General features: G+C 39.1%; 2 protein-coding genes across 3 annotated transcripts in view; one reads left to right on the top strand and one right to left on the bottom strand.

The window, feature by feature from the left end:
- Positions 1-238: 238 nt before the first annotated feature.
- Positions 239-17,274, bottom strand: TFB2M (transcription factor B2, mitochondrial). Of its 2 annotated transcripts, XM_032389432.1 has the most exons (8): positions 16,864-17,274; positions 15,947-16,035; positions 11,198-11,351; positions 10,730-10,878; positions 7,565-7,654; positions 5,498-5,560; positions 2,731-2,903; positions 239-1,029 (listed from the first exon to the last, which is right to left on the bottom strand). In XM_032389432.1, exons 1-8 carry the CDS (start codon positions 17,174-17,176, stop codon positions 855-857), a joined length of 1,206 nt encoding a protein of 401 aa, XP_032245323.1. In that variant the 5' UTR covers positions 17,177-17,274; the 3' UTR covers positions 239-854. The 2 variants fall into 2 exon arrangements, with proteins under 2 accessions (XP_032245323.1, XP_032245324.1); XM_032389433.1 differs by lacking the exon at positions 7,565-7,654.
- Positions 17,275-17,370: 96 nt separating this feature from the next.
- The window catches only part of CNST (consortin, connexin sorting protein), a 112,864-nt gene continuing 107,944 nt past the window's right edge, over positions 17,371-22,290 (top strand). Inside the window, exon 1 of the mRNA XM_032389338.1 lies at positions 17,371-17,609. The gene's annotated coding sequence lies outside the window, so the exon portion shown is untranslated. The remainder of the gene's footprint in view (positions 17,610-22,290) is intronic.

Raw genomic sequence — 22,290 nt, 5'->3', positions numbered from 1 at the left:
AAATAATTTCATTGTACAGTACTTGATAATATAATTCAACAATTTGAAAACTAAAACAATGGGGCGCCTGGGTGGCTCAGTCGTTAAGCGGCTGCCTTCGGCTCAGGTCATGATCCCAGGGTCCTGGGATCGAGCCCTGCATCGGGCTCCCTGCTCCTCGGGAAGCCTGCTTCTCCCTCTCCCACTCCCCCTGCTTGTGTTCCCTCTCTCGCTGTGTCTCTCCCTGTCAAATAAATAAATAAAGTCTTTTAAAAAAAAAAAAAAAAGAAAACTAAAACAAACCACTTAAATCATTTTAATTTACTTTCTAAGCTTAATAATGTACAAACTCTTTTGCCCTCCAGGAGGAAGCAAAAATCAACAGTGAAAATGGAATATTTAAGTTAATACAATGTAAGATATTTGGCCAAAGGGATTTTTTTTTAAATAAGCTCTACCCCCAACGTGGGGCTTAAACTCACAACCCTGAGATCAAGTCACACACTCTATTGACTGAGCCACCCAGGCACCCTGAGCCAAAGGGATTTTTAAAACTAAATTTCATCTGGCAATACCCTACAACTACCAGTATGTCTACAGAAGATAGGAATTTAAAACAAAACAAATGCAATCTGATCAAATCCACAATTAACTGACGTTTTCATTTTATTTTTTGTGAATAAAATAGCAGCCATGGTTTTATCCAGTTTACTAAAGGTATCACCTTCAGAAGAAGTTACCTGCCCAATCTGCAAAACAAGAACAGTTATCTTCCGTTGAAAGGCTGGAAGCTTTTCAAACTTAGTTCTCTTCCATTTGTGTCATAATTTCCAAATAAATCAATGGCTCCAGCTAATGTGGGCCAGTCAAGTTCCCTACATGATCATCTCTTCCATGCAATCATCAAATAGCCACCTACAAGATTCTTTGGAACACTCTATAGTTTCAAAAAGCTGTTTAAAGTCTTGAGGGTGCAGATCTGTTATTTTCATGTCTCCATTTTTCTCTATTTGCTTCAATATAGCTGTTGCATTAACTGGACTCAATAACCTACAAAAGAAACACAAAGTGAATCTGCTTAATTCCTTTTATAACCGCAGTAAATATTGGTAGAAATGGCTTCTATGCCCAATTTAAAATGTTTAACTTATGGATATATAATTAATCTTATTTGGTTTTAGAGTTTGCATATAATGTATAGCTTTTACTATCATTTCTGAAGTTTCATGGCTTACCTGTCATAAAAAGAGCAAATCTGGGCTTTAACATGCACTCATCAATTCTTACACAAAATTCTAGTTTAACATTGCCCTTCAAAAAAATTATGCCTACCTCTTTCATCTGTTAACTCTCTTTGCAAAAACATTCTTAACTCCATTTAGGTCCATGTAATGGTTCAATAAGTACAAACAGCAGAAACTGGCATCCAGCAGATTTCAAAGAGGGAACAGTTTTCACCTTTTTATGTAACAATTACTGGTGAATAAATTATAAAGCAGAAAACTGCCTAATATATTAGCCTAGCAAGAAACCATCAGTGAGCTTCTAACAATAACAACTAAACAAATGTAATGTGCTGGTGGAAACTATTTCCAATACTTCTTGATTTTGAACATAATCCTGGTCACAGGTATAAACATGCTTTCAATTCAGAGATCGCCAAGGGAATTTTAAACATTTTTTCACCACAGTTTACCATATTTATTGCTTAATTTCCCATATTATTATTATTTTTTAAATTTATTTATTTATTTCACAGAGACACAGCGAGAGAGGGAACACAAGCAGGGGGAGTGGGAGAGGGAGAAGCAGGCTTCCCACGGAGCAGGGAGCCCGATGTGGGGCTCGATCCCAGGACCCTGGGATCATGACCCGAGCCGAAGGCAGACGCTTAACGACTGAGCCACCCAAGCACCCCATCTTTTTTTTTTTTAGATAGGCTCCACACAGAGCTTGAACTCACAACCCCGAGATCAAGACCTGAGCTGAGATTAAGAGTCAGATGCATTCAAAACAGTCACTACCACAAGGTGAAAAGATGAAAAATAGATTACTTTTACTGGTCTACTGCCATGCTTATCATTTATTTTTACACAAGTATAGTTCAATCAACAGCTCATTCAGAGTTTCACCCATTCTCTGACAGGACTTTGAATGACCATGGGCGCTGATTCCAAGGGGTCATGCATAACTTACAGAGCTGTACCCATCATCCTCATGGAAAAGTTATGTAGATACCAAGGAGGCAGTAACAGCTATAATTTTTATAAAGCTTTAGGTAAAAACTTAAAATTCGGTCCAGAACAGGAGGACTAGGGTGGTAGAATAATCCGTGCCTCCTTGGGCTAGGAAATAAAACCATGAGGGATAAGCAGTGAGAAAAGGTAGGTGGTGGGTTTGCCACCGCTGATGCTGCTCCCATCCCGGTCACTAGCAAGCAGCTAGTTCTCCACGTAAGTCAATCCTGGACATACACTCTGACAAAGAGGAACTACTGGTAGGCATCCCTAGTTGTTTTTTTCAAAGGAAAAAAAAATTAAGCTCAGGAGACAACGTGGAAAATTGAATTTTATTTTTCTCAAAATGTGCACTGGGGAAGGAAGTGTTGTGAAGAAAGAGATGAGTGAAAACATGGTACCTCACTCTGTTAATCAAGATATACAAGATCCAGAAAATGGACCGCTAACATGAAAAGCATAATTCTCACATGAAATTGCTACTTTTATACTTGCTTTTATTCTTCTTACTTACTGTAAATGGTCCATTAGCTTGAAATTACGCTTCATAAAACACTGCTTTAACATGTGAAAAAATACATCATAGTTAACAGATGTTAAATTTTCTGTAAATAAATTCGGAAGAGGAGTCAGTTGAATTAAACACATGTTTTGTCCTACTTGTTTATTTATTTGTTCTAATGGTTTCTGGAGAGAGAAAAAGAATAAATTGTGTTAGTCATAAAATACTGCTAGAGCAAGACAGAGTTTGCTTACTCATTCAAGCTAGCTCTTGGAAGGGGCAAACACCACAGATCCCGAGCAGTCCTGTACGTTCTTGCTGGGTGGGCGAAGAATGCAAGGCCCTAACCACTCTTTACCTGGGCAGTTCCTCAGGGTTGTCTGCAGCAAGCCACCTTGAGGGATGAGATAATGGCTCTCTCCAGGACAAAGAGGAGCTTGCTTCGTGTTTGCTATAAAAGAAGTGGACTCCCCCAGCTCTGTGTTTCTAAGCTGCAGTGCAAGCCCCAGCACGTACACCGTCAACTAAGGAACATCACATTATCCTATGGGACGTGGGGGCAGATAAAGTCCTTTGTCTGATCCAGGAGTCTACCTTAGGGCAGTATCCATCAAAGAGTAACAGCTTATTAACTTTGAAGCAGGGTAAAATCAAATCCCAAACAGGACACTAACATGTACTGAGTTTCTTCTATATTTGAGACACAACACCAGATCCTAAGGATAAAAAAGCATTATTGACTTATAATTTTCCTTTGGATATTTAAAAAAATATGGGGTTACAAACTATGGTCCACAGCCTGCTTGTTTTTGTATAGTCTGGATCTAAAAATGGTTTTTACCTTTGTAAAGGACCGTTTAAAAAATAAAAAAAAGAAGCAAAAACAAAGACTAGGACAGAGACTATTATGTGGTCTGCAAAGCATAAAACATTTGCTGTTTGGCCCTTTACTGAAAAAGTTGGCCAACCTGCTCTAGTATACAATATTCAGATTTTTTTTTAAAAGTACATGCCTTAATGTAAGGTTAAGATGTTTTTTTCCTCTGAAATTATCCCTCGGGAAGCACAGAGGCCTTATGTTTAGTCCTTTGGAAATCTCATATATTAGGTAGTGATCCCTTATTTACTTATCTAACTATATATACACACATACATATATATGTACATACACAAAAGTATATATTTTTGAGTATATATACTCTTTGTGGAAGACCTATTGCCTGAAAAACAAACTTTCAATCAATTCTAGTTTCTAGTTTTGGATGCCTGCAGTTGAAGAAATTAGTCAAAAAAAAAAAAAAAAAGGAGGCAATGAAATTCAAAAAATATTTAGTAATTATTAATTACAGAGGGAGATAACCTCATAACTCAAAGTGTTATATATTGTTGTTAATAAAACTTTTGAAAGTGACTTTAAAAAGGAAGCTGGTAGGGGGTACCTGGCTGGCTCAGTTGGTAAAGCATGCAATTCTTCCAGGTTTTAAGTTCAAGCCCCAGGATGGGCGACCCTGGTTACTTAAAAATAAATTAAAAAAAAAAAAAAAAAAAGGAACCTGGTAGATAGTTTTGTAGTTACAGAAACAGACTTACTTGATAAATAGGGAAGAAAAAACTGTCCTGCTGGTAAATAGATGGCTATTTGTAGCTTAGGAAAAAAGTTCCAGTAATAAAAATATGGCTTCCAGAAAGTGGAAAATACCAAACAATTTGGATGGAAATCAGAATAATGTGCTCTAAAAAACTGTCAAATGTCTCAACGTGCCTCTGTAGCAATTACAGACATGCTGATATAAGAGATACAGGTGGAATATCTGAATACAATTCTCTCATGAAACATGACATCTGGTTATCTCCTTTTCATCACTAAAGTTTATATATTTAAGTTGGCCAAAGAAACATTTTTTAGCTTTTGCTCTTGTCAGTGAAAAAATGATAGTGTCTTATATACAAGACTGCTCACTTTGGGGACATTTGGATAAGTTCCCAATGGTTTTAAAATAAAATAAATTAATCTGATTCTATTCTGTGAGGCTACAAAAATATGCTTATGAAGAGTGAAATAGAGCTAAAATCTCAATGATCACAATGATGATTGAAAAGTCAGGCCATTTCTAAATTGATCATTTTCTTTTTTTCTTTCAGTGGCAAGAGTGAGAAAAAACCCAAAGTAAGTAGGCAAATGGGACCTTCAGGCTGAACTGATCCACATCATTAGCATTTCATCCTGAAGTCAAACTTTGGACTGTTTTTAAAAATTCAGCTACTTTATTCCAATTTTGCTACAAGTCCCCCTAATATAAAGTAAATGGAAGATCACTTTATAACATTATCACTTTGGTTCTATAAAAAGGGGAAAAAACAAACAAAAGCCCCACCCTCCGGGTAAGAAACTAGACATACGTGTTGATGAACTCAATCATTATAAATAGTAATACGACAGATTTCTGACTTTTAAAATTGTGTCTTTAGTTTATCAAATTAGATGAACACTAAGATGACTGTATTTTCCAAATTTGGGATGTTTCTTCATTGCAAGAGATAGAGATGGAAGTCAACTTCTGTTTAAGCCTATTACTACGCTATACCACTGTATAATCAGCTGAAAATTACAACTTTCTTCCAAAATAATTTGAATTTATTAAAAGCAGTAAGATATGTTTAAAGAACATTTCCAAATATTCTAAAATTAAACATTTAAACAAATACAGAATACCAGATAATCTTAAAGAAAATAGGATGTTCCATTTAGAAAGAAAAAGAGAAGGGCATTCATTCTTACCTTATTCTTCAGCTTTTCCTGTCTTCCACTTTGGCCGTATACGCCAAATGAGGACCAAGGCTCCTTGAGGGAAGGTAAACAAAACCAGAAACATTTCTTTTAGTTCTCTTTAGTCAAAGTGCCCCAAATTATTACTGCCTTTAAATAACAGAATGAATTAAATCCAAGTCACCATTCTAATTGGACTTAAGAAAAACATGGGATAGTTAAATCATAAACTTCCCTCTTCTTTCTCCTTGTTTTTTTTTTTTTTAGATAAAGAGGAGAATCAAAGGTCTATCCTGACATTGCTAATTCTCTTACTTATTTAGATAGAGTATCATCCTTAATATAATTATGCAAATAGGTCTTTAAGCTGGTTTAACAGCTAAGATTTCCTATTAAGTCACAGTCAGGTTAAGGCCCATCAGATCAACACTGACATTAATGAATGGCAAAAGTCAACACAAGGCCTTTGAAAATAAATACTGCAGAACAAAAAAAGAGAAGACTCTCCAGAAAGCTAAAGTCTCCGGGAGGCCTTTATGAAGAAACTAGCTGACAGCCATGAAGAGAGGAGGCCCAGATAAAAAGCCAACAGAATCAGAGATCACTGAGGTAAGAAAGGATTTAGGGACACCAAGAACCGCAATACCAATGTTACAGCATACAGTGCAGGGTCAGTGCTGTGAACACTAGTGTGAAAAGATTTCTGGGAATATAGAAAAACAATAAAAGCGTGACAGATACTAAAGACAAGGAACAGAGAGCCAGTCTAAGAACCTCATGCATTGGAGGAAAAAACACAGAACTGGAACAAAAGCTAAAATCAAATGGGTAACATTCTCACAACTAAGTATGCACACTGCGGGGCTTAATGTACTTATGTGGCTACTGACACCTGAAATGTATCTAGTCTGAACGGAGATGTGTTGTTAAGTATAAAATACACAATGGACTTCAAAGGCCCTGTACATAAAAAAATAATCCAAATTATGTAATAACTAATTGTAAAATACTGATTACATACTGAAATGATAATATTTTTGAATCGAGGTTAAATAAAATATATTAACATTAGTTTTACCTGTTTTTTACTTTTTTATAAGTGTTGCTACTAAATGTAGCGTTACATGTAAAACTACATATGTGGCTCACGTTATATTTCTATTAGACGACTCTGATCTTGCCTAAGGAAATAAACTAAAAAGGGGAATGCCCTATAGTGAGGTTTTAACTGACCATTAAAAACAAGAAAAATGTCTAGTGATGAGAGAAAAAAACTTATCACTATTAGCTATTAAGTGAAAAAAATAAGATACAAAAAAATATAATCTCTACTATTTAAAGAAAAAGAAATACAGGAAAAATAAAAGGCTACAAATAGGTCACAAATGTCAATAGTGACCTCTGGGTGGTGGAACTGTAGTGATGGGAGTTTTTAAAATTCTTTTCTTTTTTCTTTCTTTTAAAGACTTTATTTATTTATTTGACAGAGAGAGAAAGAGCACAAGTAGGCAGAGAGGCGGCAGAGGGAGAGGGAGAAGCAGGCTCCCCACTGAGCAGGGAGCCTGATGCGGAACTCGATCCCAGGACCCTGGGATCATGACCTGAGCCGAAGGCAGCCGCTTAACTGAATGAGCCACCCAGGTGCCCCTCTTTTCTTTTTTCTTTCTTATGTCTCACATTTTTACAATGAGTATACATTATTTTTATAATCAGATAAAAATATAAATATTTGTGACAAAAACATAAGCACAAAGTTACCTTGCTCTATTATCTTCAATAGCTGGGAAAAATAATAAATTTTCATTTTTCTCCATTTACTGGTCACAAAAATGGAGACCCTTTAAAAACAATGAAGTTCGGGGGCTGGGGGGGTTGGGTAACTGGTGATGGGCATGAAGAAGGACACGTGATGTAATGAGCACTGGGTGTTTTATACAACTGATGAATCACTGAACTCTACCACTGAAACTAATAATACACTATAACTTAATTAACTGAACTTAAAAAAATTTTTTTTAAATAAATAATAAAAAAATAAAAATGAAGTTCTCTGTTGCAATTTAGAACGATTTTACTCACCACATGCAGAAGCTTAATCTTACAAGCTACTTGCCAGAGCACACTTAATGCTTGATACAAGTGTGGATTTTGGGGACTTGCCACCAGTTTCTAGTAAAAGGAAAATAAAAGTTATATGTTTACATAACCATAAGCAATTGAAATAAAATTCTGAATCTTAAAAGTAATATCTTAATAGTATTTAGAAATTAAAAAAAAATTAGAATCGCAAAATCTTATCCGTAATCATTTCAAAGAAGAGAAATCTTTTTAAACTTTCATATTGAAATATATCGTTATGTACACTTAAAACATAATGTATGTGAGATTGATTTCCTTTAGCCAAAACCCTATCAGGGCAAAATCTCATTAAAGAAAAAAATGAAACAAAAATGTATAATTACTTTGGAGAAGGACAAGTGTGTGTTAGAAGTATGTATCAGGTGGACTAATAAATTTTGAGTCAAGAATTGTTCAGGCTGACGCTTGAAGGATGAGCGGTTTCCTCAGTGAATGAGAGCACTACACGGCGGAAACTACACGTGAAAAGGTCCATGGTGAAAGAAGCACTAGAACGTTTCCCCAGTAGCAAGATAAAACCTGATGAAGCATTTCCCGTTTCTCTTCTTTCAAACTTTCATGATATAATGTATGTACAGCCTCAAGGTTCTGAGTCCCTATGCTTTCCATGGATAGTCACTATGTCTGTACTGAGTCTTGGTGAGTAAACCACCCTTTCATTTCTTGCTCCACTATGCTAACCCATAACTCTTACATACAGGTAAGCATCTCGTGTTACAATGGATTAGAAGATTAATAATGTGAAGCACTCTGAGCAGAAAAGAAACATTACTCTCAAGACACTATAAAGAACTTCAGAAGGCCGTTCAATTTCAGAGAGTAGAGTCTAAAAACCCCAAATATTTGTATTAGAACTAATACATGAATTCAGCAAAGTTGCAGGATATAAAAATCAACACACAAAAGTCAATCACATTTCTATATACTAACAATGAATAATCTGAAAAGCAAAATTAAGAAAACAACTCCATTTAAAATAGCATCCAAAACAGTAAAATACTTAGGAATCAATTTAACCAAGGAGGGGAAAGACTTGTACACTGAAAACTACAAAACACTGATGAAAGAAATAAAAAACAAATGGAAAAAATAACCAGTGTTCACAGATTGGAAGACTGACCAATGTTAAGATGTCAATATTACCCAAAGTGATCTACAGAGTCAACACAATCCATACGAAAATCCCAACGATGCTTTTGTCACAGAACTAGAAAAACCCATCCTAAAATTCATATGGAATCTCAAGAGACACTGAATAGCCTAATAATAAAAGAGAGAGCCTAGAAACAGACCCTCATGTGTATGACTAAATGATGTTTTGACAAGGGTACCAAGGCCATTCCATGGGGAAAAGACAGTCTTTTCAACAAAAGATGCTGGGAAAATTAGATACCCACATGCAAAAGAATGAAGCTGGACCCTTACCCGACACCATATTAAAAAAAGTAATTCAAAATGGATCAAAGACCAGAACATAAGAGCTGAAACGATAAATCTCTTAGAAGAAAACTTAAGACAAAAGCTTCATGACACTGGATTTGACAGTGATTTCTTAGCTACGACACTAAAGGCACAGGCAACAAAAAGAAAAAATAGACAAACTGGGCTTCATCAAAATTAAAAACTTTGGGAATCAAAGGACACAACAGTGTAAAATGGCAACCCACCGATGGGGAGAAAATATTCATAAATCACATACCTGAGCAGGGATTAATATTGAGAATATATAAATAACTCCTTAAACTCAACAGAAAAACAAACAACCCAAAGGAAAGGGCAAACAACTCTCATAGACATTCCTCCGAAGATGATACACAAACGGCCTATAAGCACATGAAAAGATGTTCAACATCACTAATCAAGTCAAAACCACAATGAGCTACTACCTCACAGCATTACAACAGCTATTATAAAAAAACAGAAAACAAGCATTGGAGAGAACATGGAGAAATTGGAACTCTTGTGCATTGCTGGTGGGAATATAAAATGGTACAGACACTACAGAAAGCAGTAGGGTGGGTCCTTAAAAATTACAAAATAGAAAAAAATTAAAAATAGTATTGGGGTGCCTGGGTGGCCTAATGGGTTAAGCATCTGCCTTCGGCTCAGGTCATGATTTCGGGGTCCTGTGACTGAGCCCCAAGTTGGGCTCCCTCTCAGCAGGGGTCTGCTTCTCCCTCTTGCTCTGTGCTCCCTCTCTCTCAAATAAATAAATAATTTTTTTTTAATTTAAAAAACATTCTCTCTCCCCTTTGCCCCCTCCTTGTGCTCTCTCTCTCTCCCTCTCTTTCTCAAATAAATACAATCTTAAAAAAAAAAATAGTATTGCCATATGATCCAGCAATTCCACTTCTGGGTATACAGCCAAAAGTACTAAAAGCCGGACTGGAAAAGATATTTGCACACCAAAGCTCACAGCTACATCATTCACAGTAACAAAAAGTGGAAGCAACTCAAATGTCTGTTGACAGATGAATGGATAAAGAAAAGGTTGTGGGGGTATGTATCTATTTGTATATGTTTGTGTGTAAATATATACATATAAATATGCATGCAATGGTATGTTTTTCAGCCTTAAAAAGAAAATGAAATTCTGACACATGCTACGACTTGGATGAACCATAAAGGCATTATGCTAAGTGAAGTCAGTCAGACACAAAGTGCAATATTCTATGATTCCACCTGTGATGAAGTCCCTAGAATAGTCAAATTCACTGAGACAGAAAGTAGGACAATGTTTACCAGAGGCTCAGGGGAAGGGGAAGATGGGAAGTAATGCTTATTTCGTATGGAATGATAAAAATGTGCTGAGAAGAGATAGATGGTGGTTAACAGTTGTACCACAATGTGAATATACTTAATGCCACTGAACTGTACACTTAGAAACAGTTAAAATAGTAAATATGTCACATGGATATTTAACCACAAAAAAAAAACCTTAAAAAAAAATTGAATCTAAAGACTGCTCTACAGAAATTTAAAAACCATCTTAATACTCTCAATGTCATGAGCTCAAATTAAAGTCATACAGATTAAGACCATGCAGAGAAAGATCACAAAACTCTTGCAAAACAAACACTAATCAGGTACTTGTCAATAACCTACCTCGTATTCCCTTTCAGTAATAAACATATTTAGTTCTACTCGTCCATAACTATATACAGAAGTAGAAGAATATAGGTCATATAAAAGCTTCCAAAGTATCTTTTTCTCATTTTTTGCTGGGAAGATTCCAACTACTCTTAATGGGGTATCTGTTAGGAATACAAGCAAAAATATTCGAATAAGTTGTTAAAACTTTTTCCTAAGATCATATTTTATTGAGTCAAACTAAGTAAACAAACTGTATTAAGTCAATTAAAACGAAGCCTTGGCATCTTTCCTTGATAGGGCGCTTGGCCTCCGTGGAGCTGCTTGGATTCTGTCTATGTGAGGAGAAAGCCACAGTCCTGAGAGCAGCCGCCCACAAACTCTCATCTAGACAGGATGCAGATCTCTTCAGCAGACAAGGTGTCCTGCTAGAGAAAGCTGGCAAATCAGAAGCTATTTGCTGCAGTGAATGACAAAAATTACCTTCTGACCAAGGAACCGCTTCTATTCCCAAATGCCGAAAAAGCGTTTCTGAAATCATAATGGGAGGTTTTACTATTCCAAAATTTCTAGGATCCATTTTAAAGAAGTCACAGTAGACCACTTCTAGTTTTCCATTCACCTTTTTGCGCAGGGACTGAAGAGAGACAGAGATAACATGTTTAAAACTGTCAGTGTTAGGGAGACTTTGTACCCAAAGATCTACTTCAAAAAATTTACCCTAAAATTTAACAGTTAAGAGAAATTAATGCCTGAAAAGCAATGAAAGTACAGTATTACTAAGAAAAAGTCCCCAAACCAATAAACCTTCAACAAATTCTCACTTATCCTTTCACTTTCTCTACTTTAACTCAATGGTTTCAGCTGTTCAAAAAGTGTCCTCACACTATCTGCTTAGTGGCGGCCGCCTGGAGACCACACCTGGGCCCAGGCAGAGAGCGGCAACTATCTGCTGGTCGTGGCCAGATGCTTCATAGAGAAAAACGATAAAAATATTAAAGGGAAAGGCAGACAGTCCTGTTTTTACTAGAAGAGTCTAATTAGTCCTTTGCCAAATGAACTTGGCTACACTCATCGTGTAGGTCACTTTCTATTTTCCCCTTGATTTTTCATTTACATTTTCTAAAGACAGAAGCAACTACAGAAGGAAAGCTCCTTGTCTGCCAGAGGTCCGATACACCTCCGTCCGTTCACCGCCCTGATGTGCTGGTTCTGTCGTAGCACTGGACATCTTAGCAGTGAGAGCAAGGCGTAGCTACAGACACCATAAACTTCATTAGAAGTTACAAAAAAAAAAAAAAAAATCAAACAGAAGAGGTCAAGGGACTTGATATGCATTTCGAGATTCTCATGCACAGAAAATTCTGTTGGTATATATCAAGGTTTCAAGAATTTGCAATTTAAAGTTACAAAATAGGGGCGCCTGGGTGGCTCAGTCGTTAAGCGTCTGCCTTCGGCTCAGGTCGTGATCCCAGGGTCCTGGGATCGAGCCCCACATCGGGCTCCCTGCTCTGCGGGAAGCCTGCTTCTCCCTCTCCCACTCCCCCTGCTTGTGTTCCCTCTCTGGCTATGTCTCTCTCTGTCAAATAAATAAATAAAATCTTTAAAAAAAAAAAAAACAAAGTTACAAAATAAAAACCCTAATTTTTCATAAGTTTTTTATTTCAACCTATATTTTCTTTCTAAATCTAGTAAATTCTAATGATCATTTTCGTGGGGACCCTTGAGAAAGACTAGGGAAGGAACAGACTACGGTAGAAATCATATACTTTTGGTCCTGTTAAGTTTGAGATGTCTATTAGGTGAACCACGTGGAGATGCCAGGTAGGAAGTCGTAGACCTGAATAGGGAGGTCAGTGGAGTGGTCCAGGCTAAAGATATAAATTGGTGAGAATTTTGCTTGTTGAAGGTTATTAAAGCCAGGGGTGCAGATGAGACCCCCTAGGGAGAAGCACAGAAGACTAGGCCTGAGGATGGAGTAACTCCAGAGTCTCACAAAAAGCTGAGAATAAGCCAAAAATGTAAAGAAGAAAACCAGAGTGTGGTGTTATGACAGACAGAGAAAAAGAACACTCATTTGATGCTTATCTTAAAAACAGATTATCTTGAAATTCTTACAAAGTGTTCTGTATGTATAGCAATAAAATAACCTCAGAAGTTACTCAAGAGTTATATTTTAATCTTTGTAACTAAGAAAAGCTATTGAATTTTGGTTTGATAGGAATTTAAGAGGAATGTATACATTAAGATTTGGTTCCACTAGTATTTTGAAAGTACGTTTTTGTTTTTGCATCTGTCACGTACCATGCAATAATGGTAATAATGATATAACAGCCAGAATCCAGCATAATTTAGTTCTACAATAATAGTGAAATCACATTTAAAAACTCAATTTCATTTAGGATTCAAAAACAGGAAGCACATTTCATCGCATTTAAATTGCAACAAGAGGGGCACCTGGGTGGCACAGTTGGTTAAGCATCCAACTCTTGATTATGGCTCAGGTCATGATCTCAGGGTCATCAGATCGAGCCCCACATTGGGCTCCACGCTCAGCCGGGAGTCTGCTTGTGATTCTCTCTCTCCTTCTACCCCTCCCCCACCACCCTTGCTCTCTCTCTAAAATAAATAAAATCCTTAAAATAAAAATAAATTGCAACAAGATCCTTTACAAGTGGGCATTAATGTCTCTATTTTATATATGAGAAAAACCTAAGTCAAACAGATTAAATTACTTAATTGCCCAAGGGCCTTAAAGGTAGTGACAGCTAGGGCTGACACTCAGCCTGACTTGAAAAGACTGTGTTCTATCTCTGCTGAAATACCACACCACTTGCCACAAAAGCTGAGGGCTCTTCAACTGAACATGTATAGCTCTTTCTGCAACAGTAGTTCTCATTTTCAAAAGGAATATATCATGATTTATTATTATAGAACACAATTTAAAAACTGTACCTCTAGCACATCCAGATAGGCAAACTAACTGTTCCTGCTTGAAACATTGTTAATGTGGAGTCTCAGGAATTTTATTTGAGAGGGTGGGAGTTCTAACGTTAGACAAAAATTCTGAGTCGAGCATCATCCTTGAAAATCTTTTCAGTTTCTAGGAGCAAACTCTGGGTGGCTAGAAGCATTGTCTGCTGAGAGCACCACTTTAAAGCTGTGATTTAGGGCCACCATAAAACTTCTATTTATTTATTTTTTTTTAAAGATTTATTTATTTTAGAGAGAGAAAGTGTGCGTGCAAATATGCACACAAGCAGGGGGAGGGGCAAACGGAGAGAGAATCTTCAAGCCGACTCCCTGAAGAGCAAGGAGCCCTACTCTGGGCTTGATCCCATGACCCTGAGATCATGACCTGAGCTGAAACCAAGAGTTGGACACTTAATTGACTGAGCCACCCAGGTGCCCACAAAACTTCTATTTAAATGGTTACTTCTCTTTTAATTCTGGCAAATAGATGAATTCACATAAAACCTTATTTGAATGGCTTTCCCCTCTGTCATAATGATGGTTAATAAGAGTAAATACCTACTGAGGGCTGAGCTCAAGTTAGTGCTGAGGGGAGTGGGGATAGGGAGTTAGAAAGAAACTAAAAGCCAGAACTGGAACACAAACTTAGTTCTAACCAAAGATTGGATTTGATCAGAGACGGATTTTGTGTTTACACTGTAGTTTCAGAAACATTTACGATGAATATTCCTATATTTCTTACAGGAAAGTTCTGCGTGTCATCAACTTTCTAGCCCCTAACACTCCATTTTTCATGGAATCATGGATTTCAAATTAACATGTATCTTGATCTTACAAGAAAGCAACTACTGTGTTATTGGATAAGAAACTAAATAGACATTTTAATGTTTTCAATTGTTTTGTGAACATGCAGATTAACCTTCAAAAGTAGGCCTTGGGGCACTTGGGTGGCTTAGTCAGTTGAGTGTCCAACTCTTGATTTCAGCTCAGGTCATGATCTCAGAGTCCTGAGATCGAGCCCTGGGTCAGGCTACAAGCTGGCCGTGGAGCCTGGTGAAGATGCTCTCTCTCTCCTCCTCCCTCTCAAAAAAAAAAAGTAATCCTTTTCTTAAAAGATCAAAATAAAAGCTATCTTGTTTCCAATTCCTAAGGTGAAACTGAAATTACAGATGGCTATGGTGACTAAATCACACTCCATGATCTTTCAACAATTTTGTGTTCTTTTCTCTTCATGTTTTTTGGGATTCCAGCAGATTCAGCATCAATTAAATAACCTGGCTAAAACCTTCAATTCTTGGGGCGCCTGGGTGGCTCAGGCGGTTAAGCACCTGCCTTAGGCTCAGGCCATGATCTCAGGGTCCTGGGATCGAGTCGTGCATCCGGGTCCCTGCTCGGCTCTGCTTCTCTCTCTCCCTCTGCCACTCCCTCTGCTTGTGCTCTCTCTCTCTCTCAAATGAATAAATAAAATCTTAAAAAACAAAACAAAACAAAACAAACCTTGAATTCTTTTCAAAGCTGTCAGTTGTAGGATAACCACCACCTAACATGCATAGTTTTATTTAAAAAAATAAACAACTGTATTTGGCGGCATTTTCATAATTTTTTGTTGTTGTCCTGCACTTTTAAATAATACCATTATACATGGTTTCAGGAATTTGGCTCAGATAAGTATAAATTTCCTAAACTGAATCTAAAGACTCAGAAGGGAGGGGAAAGAGAAGGAAAGAGGCTGGCGGTGAGACAAGGAATTTCCACTTCACTGTTACGTAAACCCGTCTGCCATACAAGCAGCAGAATTCACTGAAAAACCCATTTGGATAATGCTTTCACTACCTGCAATTATATCTGACTATACCAAGCCTATCTTGCCTCTGAAACCCTAAATCCAGAGTTAACATAGTCCTGTTAACCTAGATTCTAAGTTCACAGAAAGCAGAGGCACAGGATACCGTACTAGAGACAAGGAAACAAGCCTCGAGATGCCAGTTACACACTGTTCAAAGTCACCCAACTAGTCTGCAGCAGAGCTAGAATCAGAGAACAAGTCTCAGAACTCCAATCTTTCAGTCATTCAACAAGCATTGATACCTCCTATGATACTACTATGTTCTAGTCATGGGAGATAACAATATATTTACAGCAAGCAAGGCCCCCCAAAGTGATTCTATAAAAATAAATTGTGTGCTTCATTTTCACTTCCCTAAAGACTCAAAGATAGCTCTCTGAACAATAAATTAGTTCCAGAAACTAAAAGTATACCTCCAAATGTGGAAGAAAAGTTCTGTTACTTTCAAGGGCAATCACTTTGGCCTTGCTTTCAAGTAATGCTTGAGTCAGGATTCCAGGACCTAGTGTTAACAGAAGAAAAAGTTTATTTGCAAAACAAGTTCTCTCAATATCGACTAGAGTAGATGTTTCACATGTATTATCTAATTTTGATCCTCACAACATCCCCAAGGTAGACATTACAGTCCTCATTTACACGTAGGAAAACTGGGGATTAGATAAAATCATTTGACTCCAACATCACAACTGGTAAGTGGTGCTGCTTGGCTTTGAATCCATTCGTCAAAGCCAAAGCCTGAGCTCTTGATCATAATGTTTTACTATGTCTCAGGAAAAACAAAGTTGCCTTTAGCATTCCACTTATTCATGGACTACCCAGATACTTTAACCAGGAAAAGATACTGTCAAACCTAAACAGAACTGACTCAGGACAGGCAGTGCTCCTTTAAAAAAGTATTTTTTCAGGGGCGCCTGGATGGCTCAGTCGGTGGAGCATGCGACTCTTGATCTCCGGGTCGTAAGTTCGAGCCCCGCGTTGGATACAGAGCTTAATTAAAAAATAAAATAAAATCTTTACCAAAAAAAAGTATTTTTCAGAAAGTCTATAAATCTTATGTTCTAGGTATCCTGCTATGGTCTCTAGGAGGCGTATGTAAAAGATAAAAGTTTTTTGGGGGGGGGGAGCTTGCAAGTATTTTGAGGAGAAAGTAAAATCTAGGAGCATGTTTTATCAAATGCTGTATGACGTGCAAACTGCTGCAGGTCATGATTGAGACCGACCATCCAAGCTGCTTCTTGGGGCCATGTCTTAAACGGCCCCCCACGGGCGGTCGAGGGAAGTCGGCACGAGCGATGAACGTCCAAGGAAAGGCAGTCCCCGGCGGACTCACCTGGATTGCACTCCAGGAAGAGCTGGTCAGGGTTTTTCCCTTCTTTCTTCAGGATCTGCACCAAGGTCGTGGCCAGTTTCGGACTGGTTACGTAACTCTTGGGCTCTGAGCGGTACTTGGGCAACCACGAGGGCGAGTCTCTGAAACCCTGACTAGGCACCAGCTGCAGATGGAGGTCAGACAAGCCCCGGCGGTGCCCGGCGCGGACGCCCCTCCACCTCGCGACTCCCGACCCCAACACGCAAAAGCGACCAGCGCCGGCCGAGGCTGAGAGCGCTAGCCGCGCGGGGAGCCCCGCCACCGGGACCGACATCTTCAGCCTCTAAGGTCTGTCCCAGTGTCACCGGAGAGCGTCATATCGCCAGCGAGCTCCGCACAGAGAACTCCACGTGTAACATCCTCCTACCCCCCCCCCCCCCCCCCGGCCGGGGCCGGCCCGCCCCCCCCCGCCCCCCCCCGCCGCCCCCCCTCTCTCCCCCCCCCCCCCCCCCCCCCCCGCCCCCACGCTTCCTCTCTAGCCGCTCGCGCTCTATGCTCCGCGGTCGCGGGCGGCCCGCCGCCAGCCGGCCAGCGGGGAAGGGTGCGCAGAGGGAGGCGGGGCGGGAAGGCAAGAGGTGTCTCCTCCACCGGAACGGCGGGAGACCCGAGTAGGCTCTGTGACAGCTCTTCGGCCGCCATGTCAGCGAGCGGGGCTGGAAACACACCCGGCGCCCAGCGGTAGCCCTGTGTTCGCCTCCGACTCCCAGGTGAGGAGAGAAGATGAGCGGGATGTGGGGCGCCGGCCGGCTGGCGGTCGCGGCGGGAAACCCCCCGGGACCCCCTCGCTCCTCCCCCGGCGCCGCGCGCAGCCTCTGCGCTTCTGGTGCGGGGCAGTCTCATGCCCTCCGCGCTCGCCCGCGCGCTTCTGGTTCCTGCAGCCCCGTGTCCGTGCCGTGCTCGCCCCCCGCCGCTGCCCTGGCTCCCCACCCCGGGGACCGTCCTTGTTTGCGTTCATACCTGTCCTTTCCGCCACCACCGAGAACTGCCCGGGGGTCTCCCTTCCGTACCTCCCTCTGGGCCGGTATCGACCTTAATTTTTGTGTTTAATTTGCGTGTTGAACAGATTTAAAGTTAAGGGTTTTTAAAATTAAGGGTTAAGAGCTTTAAATCCATTTGTAAGCTTAGAAAGGTTGCGACCTTAGGATGCTTATTTTGATCCCCGCATAAACTTACTCAGATACATACTGTGGAATGCAATTTTGAAGACCAATTCCAAAGACTCTAAAAATAGGATGCTCTAATGGAAATTTTGGCAGTCTTCTCACCTATTGGGAAATGTTAGAAGACTCGAGTCTCTGAGATTCGGGGTTTAAGGATTATACTCAGAAAGAGACCAGTACTCTTTACACCAGGGCAGGAAACTGTAGCCAGTCAACACCCCCATTAAAATATGTGCAATCCTTTCTGCTTACTCGACTGGGAGCGTAATTGAGCTTGGTATTTATATGCACGAGGAAAAGGTTTCTAAGGAATGTATCACCTAGCAAATGGAAGTCTGAAGATTATACTCAGCTGATGAATGTCAAAATGGATAAAGAAATTGACAGCCAAATATGTATGGCGTTTTGGAGATTATAAATTTGCTAGGACACCATAGAAAGTATCTCACCAACTGTTGTGGAAGCCTTGGGGACTCCTTGGTCTAAATTTCCTCAAAAAAATTTTTATACGGTTTCCCCACTGACAGTTTTCTAGAAGTGACTCTTGCATCCTCTGGACACCCGAGAAAGCTTTTCCCCCTCCATTCTTTAAAGAGCTTTCTCCTCTTCTACCCCTTTAAAAATATTTTCATAGATTCAGAAATACAGTGGGTTTTTTTCCTTAAAAGCCCTGGAGGCCTGAATACTTTTAAATCAAATAAAGAAGAAAGATGTCTTATGATAGAGGAAGAAGTGGTTTGCTTCTAGAAATGTGTTGAGTTTCTCACGTTTAAAATACACTTCTAAAAAAATCGCGTGCAAGGTATTTATTTTAAAATGTTTTCTTATTTCATAAGGTTTATGGACCAAAGGTAGCCTACCCAGCCCTAGAGAAATTCTTATTTTGCTTTTGTGTTGTGTTTTTTTGTTGTTGTTTTGTTTTGTTGTTGTTGTTTTAGTTTTGAACAAGAGAGGTTATAAGTATTTCCCTTTTTATAATGTTAGTGGTTGGTTGTGGTTGAAGGTGCTTGAATAATAAAGACAAGATCTTACATATCTCTCTGAGGCCCTAGGTACTGGAAATGAAAGAATGTTAATTTCACTTTAAAGATATATCTTATAATCAGCATTCAGATCTACTTTATTAGAAAAACTTGGTTTGTATATTTCCCACCTTATTTTCTTAAGAGGTGTAGTTTCTGCATCCTGTGCTATTTTTGCCTTTCTTTTTTTAAGATTTTATTTATTTATTTGACAGAGAGACACAAGCGAGAGAGGGAACACAAGCAGGGGGAGTGAGAGAGGGAGAAGCAGGCTTCCTGCTGAGCAGGGAGCCCAATATGGGACTCGATCCCAGGACCCTGGGATCATGACCTGGGCTAAAGGCAGATGCTTAACGACTGAGCCACCCAGGCGCCCCTATTTTTGCCTTTTTGAAGTCAAGTAGTCTTTCTTTAAAATGGTGTCAGGGCAAAAGTGATTCTGTTTTTACACTCTTCTTAAGTTATTTTTATTATAATCTCAGTGGATCCAGAAAATAAAATACTACTTTTTCTTTTGGCTTTTATTTTTATTATTTTTAAAAAGATTTATTTATTTTAGAGAGAGAGCATGGGGGGAGCACAGGGAGAGAGAGGAAAAGTAGCAGACTCCCCTCTGAACGAGGACGCCCACATGGGGCTCTGCCCCCCACAACCCCAAGATTATGACCTAAGCCAAAACCAAGATTCAGAGCCCAACCGAGTCACCCAGGAACCCCTCTTTTGGCTTTTAAATGGCGGTTGTAATTGGGAAATGTCAAGTGTTAGCTCTTGTTTGCTATTAGAACTAATGCTGTGAGTCTATAAGTATTGCTATAGGGTCTAGAGGTCTGTAGCAATCCAACTGTAATGCAAGCCATAAAAGCGATGTAAAGTTTCCTAAATAAAAAATAATAAAATAAAAAAGAAACAAATGAAATTAATTTTAATAATATATTTTATTTAACCCATACAGTTTCAGGTGTAATCCATTTGGTAAGTTAATATTGAGATATTTTGAATTCTTTTATGCTTAGAGTACATTTGAATTCAGACAAGCCACATTTCAAGTGCTCAGTAGCTACATGTAGCTAGCAAATGGCTTGGACCTTATTGGGCAGCACATAGCTATAGGATTACTGTATGATTTTTAAGATGTCTTCCTACCCTGAGAGTCTGGGTTAAGTCCAGGGGGGTAAGTTTAAAAATCCTTTTCCTAAAGTGCTGTGATACTCAAACTGAGAAGTTTGTATGGCAGGAAGAAGGTTCCAAGAAGTCTCTTCCTCTTAGTGTTGACTGTATTCACACTGAGGAGGATGAACAGGTGCCCCAGTGCACGTTTCATGAGGGTTGTAAGATGATTAGAATGCTCAGTCATTTCCTGAGGTGTCATTGTTACAGTTATTTATGTCTGCTTGTCAACAATGTGTCAAGGCTTGTGTGAGTCTCTGTCTCCTTTACCTGTGGCTGTGAAGGAGGGAGAACTTGAAGACCTACAGAAGATTGAACTTTACTGTGAACAGTTAGAGTTCCTGCTGTTGTAGACTTAATTTCTGAATCAGTTTCTGGTCAGTTTCAGGTATTTAAAGGTTAAGAGTTTTGTAAATGTGCTCCTCTCTATGATGGCATTGCTTGTCAAAGGAAAAAATCTTTTCATTAAAATTCAGAAAGAAAGGGTATATTTTTGGGCTCTAAAACGCTGGGAGCCTGATTACTAGCAAACAAGTAACACGTGTTTGGTGGTTTAGATAAATTTAAAAGGACGTAATGTCACTATTTTTTAAAAAAAAGATTTTATTTGAGAGAGTGAGAATGAGTGGGGGAGGGGGAGGAGAAGCCGATTCCCCACTCAGTAGGGAGCCCAAGGCAGGGCTCAATCCCAGGACCCCGGGATCATGACCTGAGGGAAATATATTGCACTTTTTATAGAAAACTACTGACATGCTGTCTAGGTATGTGCTTTAAGTTGTTTCTGCAACGGGGTGATTTGCATGGAACCATCTCTTGTTCAGAGTTGTTAAAACTGAAAGATAACTCTGTTGGAAAACTAATCCTGCAGCTAACTGACCTCAGTGAGATCAATAGGATCCATCATCATTACTATCTCAACTTGTATATTCTTTTTTTTGTTTTTTAATTTTTAAAATTTTTTAGAGAGAGCAAGCACATGAGCAGGGGGAGGGGCAGAGGGTGAGAGAACCCCAAGCAGGTGCAATGGCCAGCTTGGAGCCAGACACGGGGCTCCATCTCAGGCCCTTAAGATCACAACCTGAACTGAAATCAGAAGTCACATGCTTAATTGACTGAGCCACTGAGGCGCGCCTAGATCTGTATATCCTATTAAACTTCCCTAAATACTACTTTATTTGCACTATTTACATCTACATTGAATATTAAAATTCAGTGGCAAAATTCACCTGAAAGACTAATTAATATTTAATATAATCTAAGGAAAATGCCCCCTCCCCAACCTTTATGATATAAAGAAATCTTAAATTACCTGGTCAGTAAACAAAACTCCTCTGTAAAGTCTGGTCATTATAGATCTGGCACAGTGTTGGCAGTGTGTGGAGTATTAAAGGGTCAGAGACAGAACTGGGGAAGGGAATAGTGATTGGATGTTGCTTGTTTGGTGAGACATACATGCACATTATAGTAGGAGAATATGGTGTTTTCATTCGTATTTAAATCTAGATGACTGTCCATTGACACCATTTAGTTGGATAAGAAAAATAGTATCTTTTGTTCTTACAAATTAGTCTTAGCAAATTTTTTTTTTTTTAAAGATTTTATTTATTTATTTGACAGAGAGAGACCAGCGAGAGAGGGAACACAAGCAGGGGAGGGGGAGAGGGAGAAGCAGGCTCCCCGCAGAGCAGGGAGCCCGATGTGGGGCTCCATCCCAGGACCCTGGGATCATGACCTGAGCCAAAGGCAGACGCTTAACGACTGGGCCACCCAGGTGCCCCTTAGCAAATTTTTTTTAATTTGAAGAAGATTAATTGAGAGTTTGGCAATTTCAGTTTTTAAAGAAGATCTTAAATGATTGAAGTGGCCTCTCCATGGATTTTATTTTTATTGAGAAATTCTACTCACATACTCATTATGTGTCTTGATACCGTTGCGGAGCATTCTCTTTAGAGCCCTGAAGGTTCACACAAATATAGGCTTTTTTTAAATTTAGGAATCATTCCCTTGGGGGAAATTATATTTCCTTTTAGCCAGGGAAT

The sequence above is a fragment of the Phoca vitulina genome, unplaced genomic scaffold (assembly GCF_004348235.1).
Source record: "Phoca vitulina isolate PV1807 unplaced genomic scaffold, GSC_HSeal_1.0 scaffold54, whole genome shotgun sequence".
Classification (NCBI taxonomy): Eukaryota; Metazoa; Chordata; class Mammalia; order Carnivora; family Phocidae; genus Phoca; species Phoca vitulina.
This window is presented reverse-complemented; position numbering and strand designations above follow the sequence as displayed.

Bases quoted from the DNA above. Each gene is read 5' to 3' on its own strand.
- TFB2M (XM_032389432.1), bottom strand. From the start codon at position 17,176: ATGTCGGTCCCGGTGGCGGGGCTCCCCGCGCGGCTAGCGCTCTCAGCC. The intron at 16,036-16,863 runs GTGAGTCCGCCG...TGTTAACACTAG, and splicing joins CTTCCTGGAGTGCAATCCAG to GTCCTGGAATCCTGACTCAA. The intron at 2,904-5,497 runs GTAAGAATGAAT...TTCTCTCTCCAG, and splicing joins AGGAAAAGCTGAAGAATAAG to AAACCATTAGAACAAATAAA.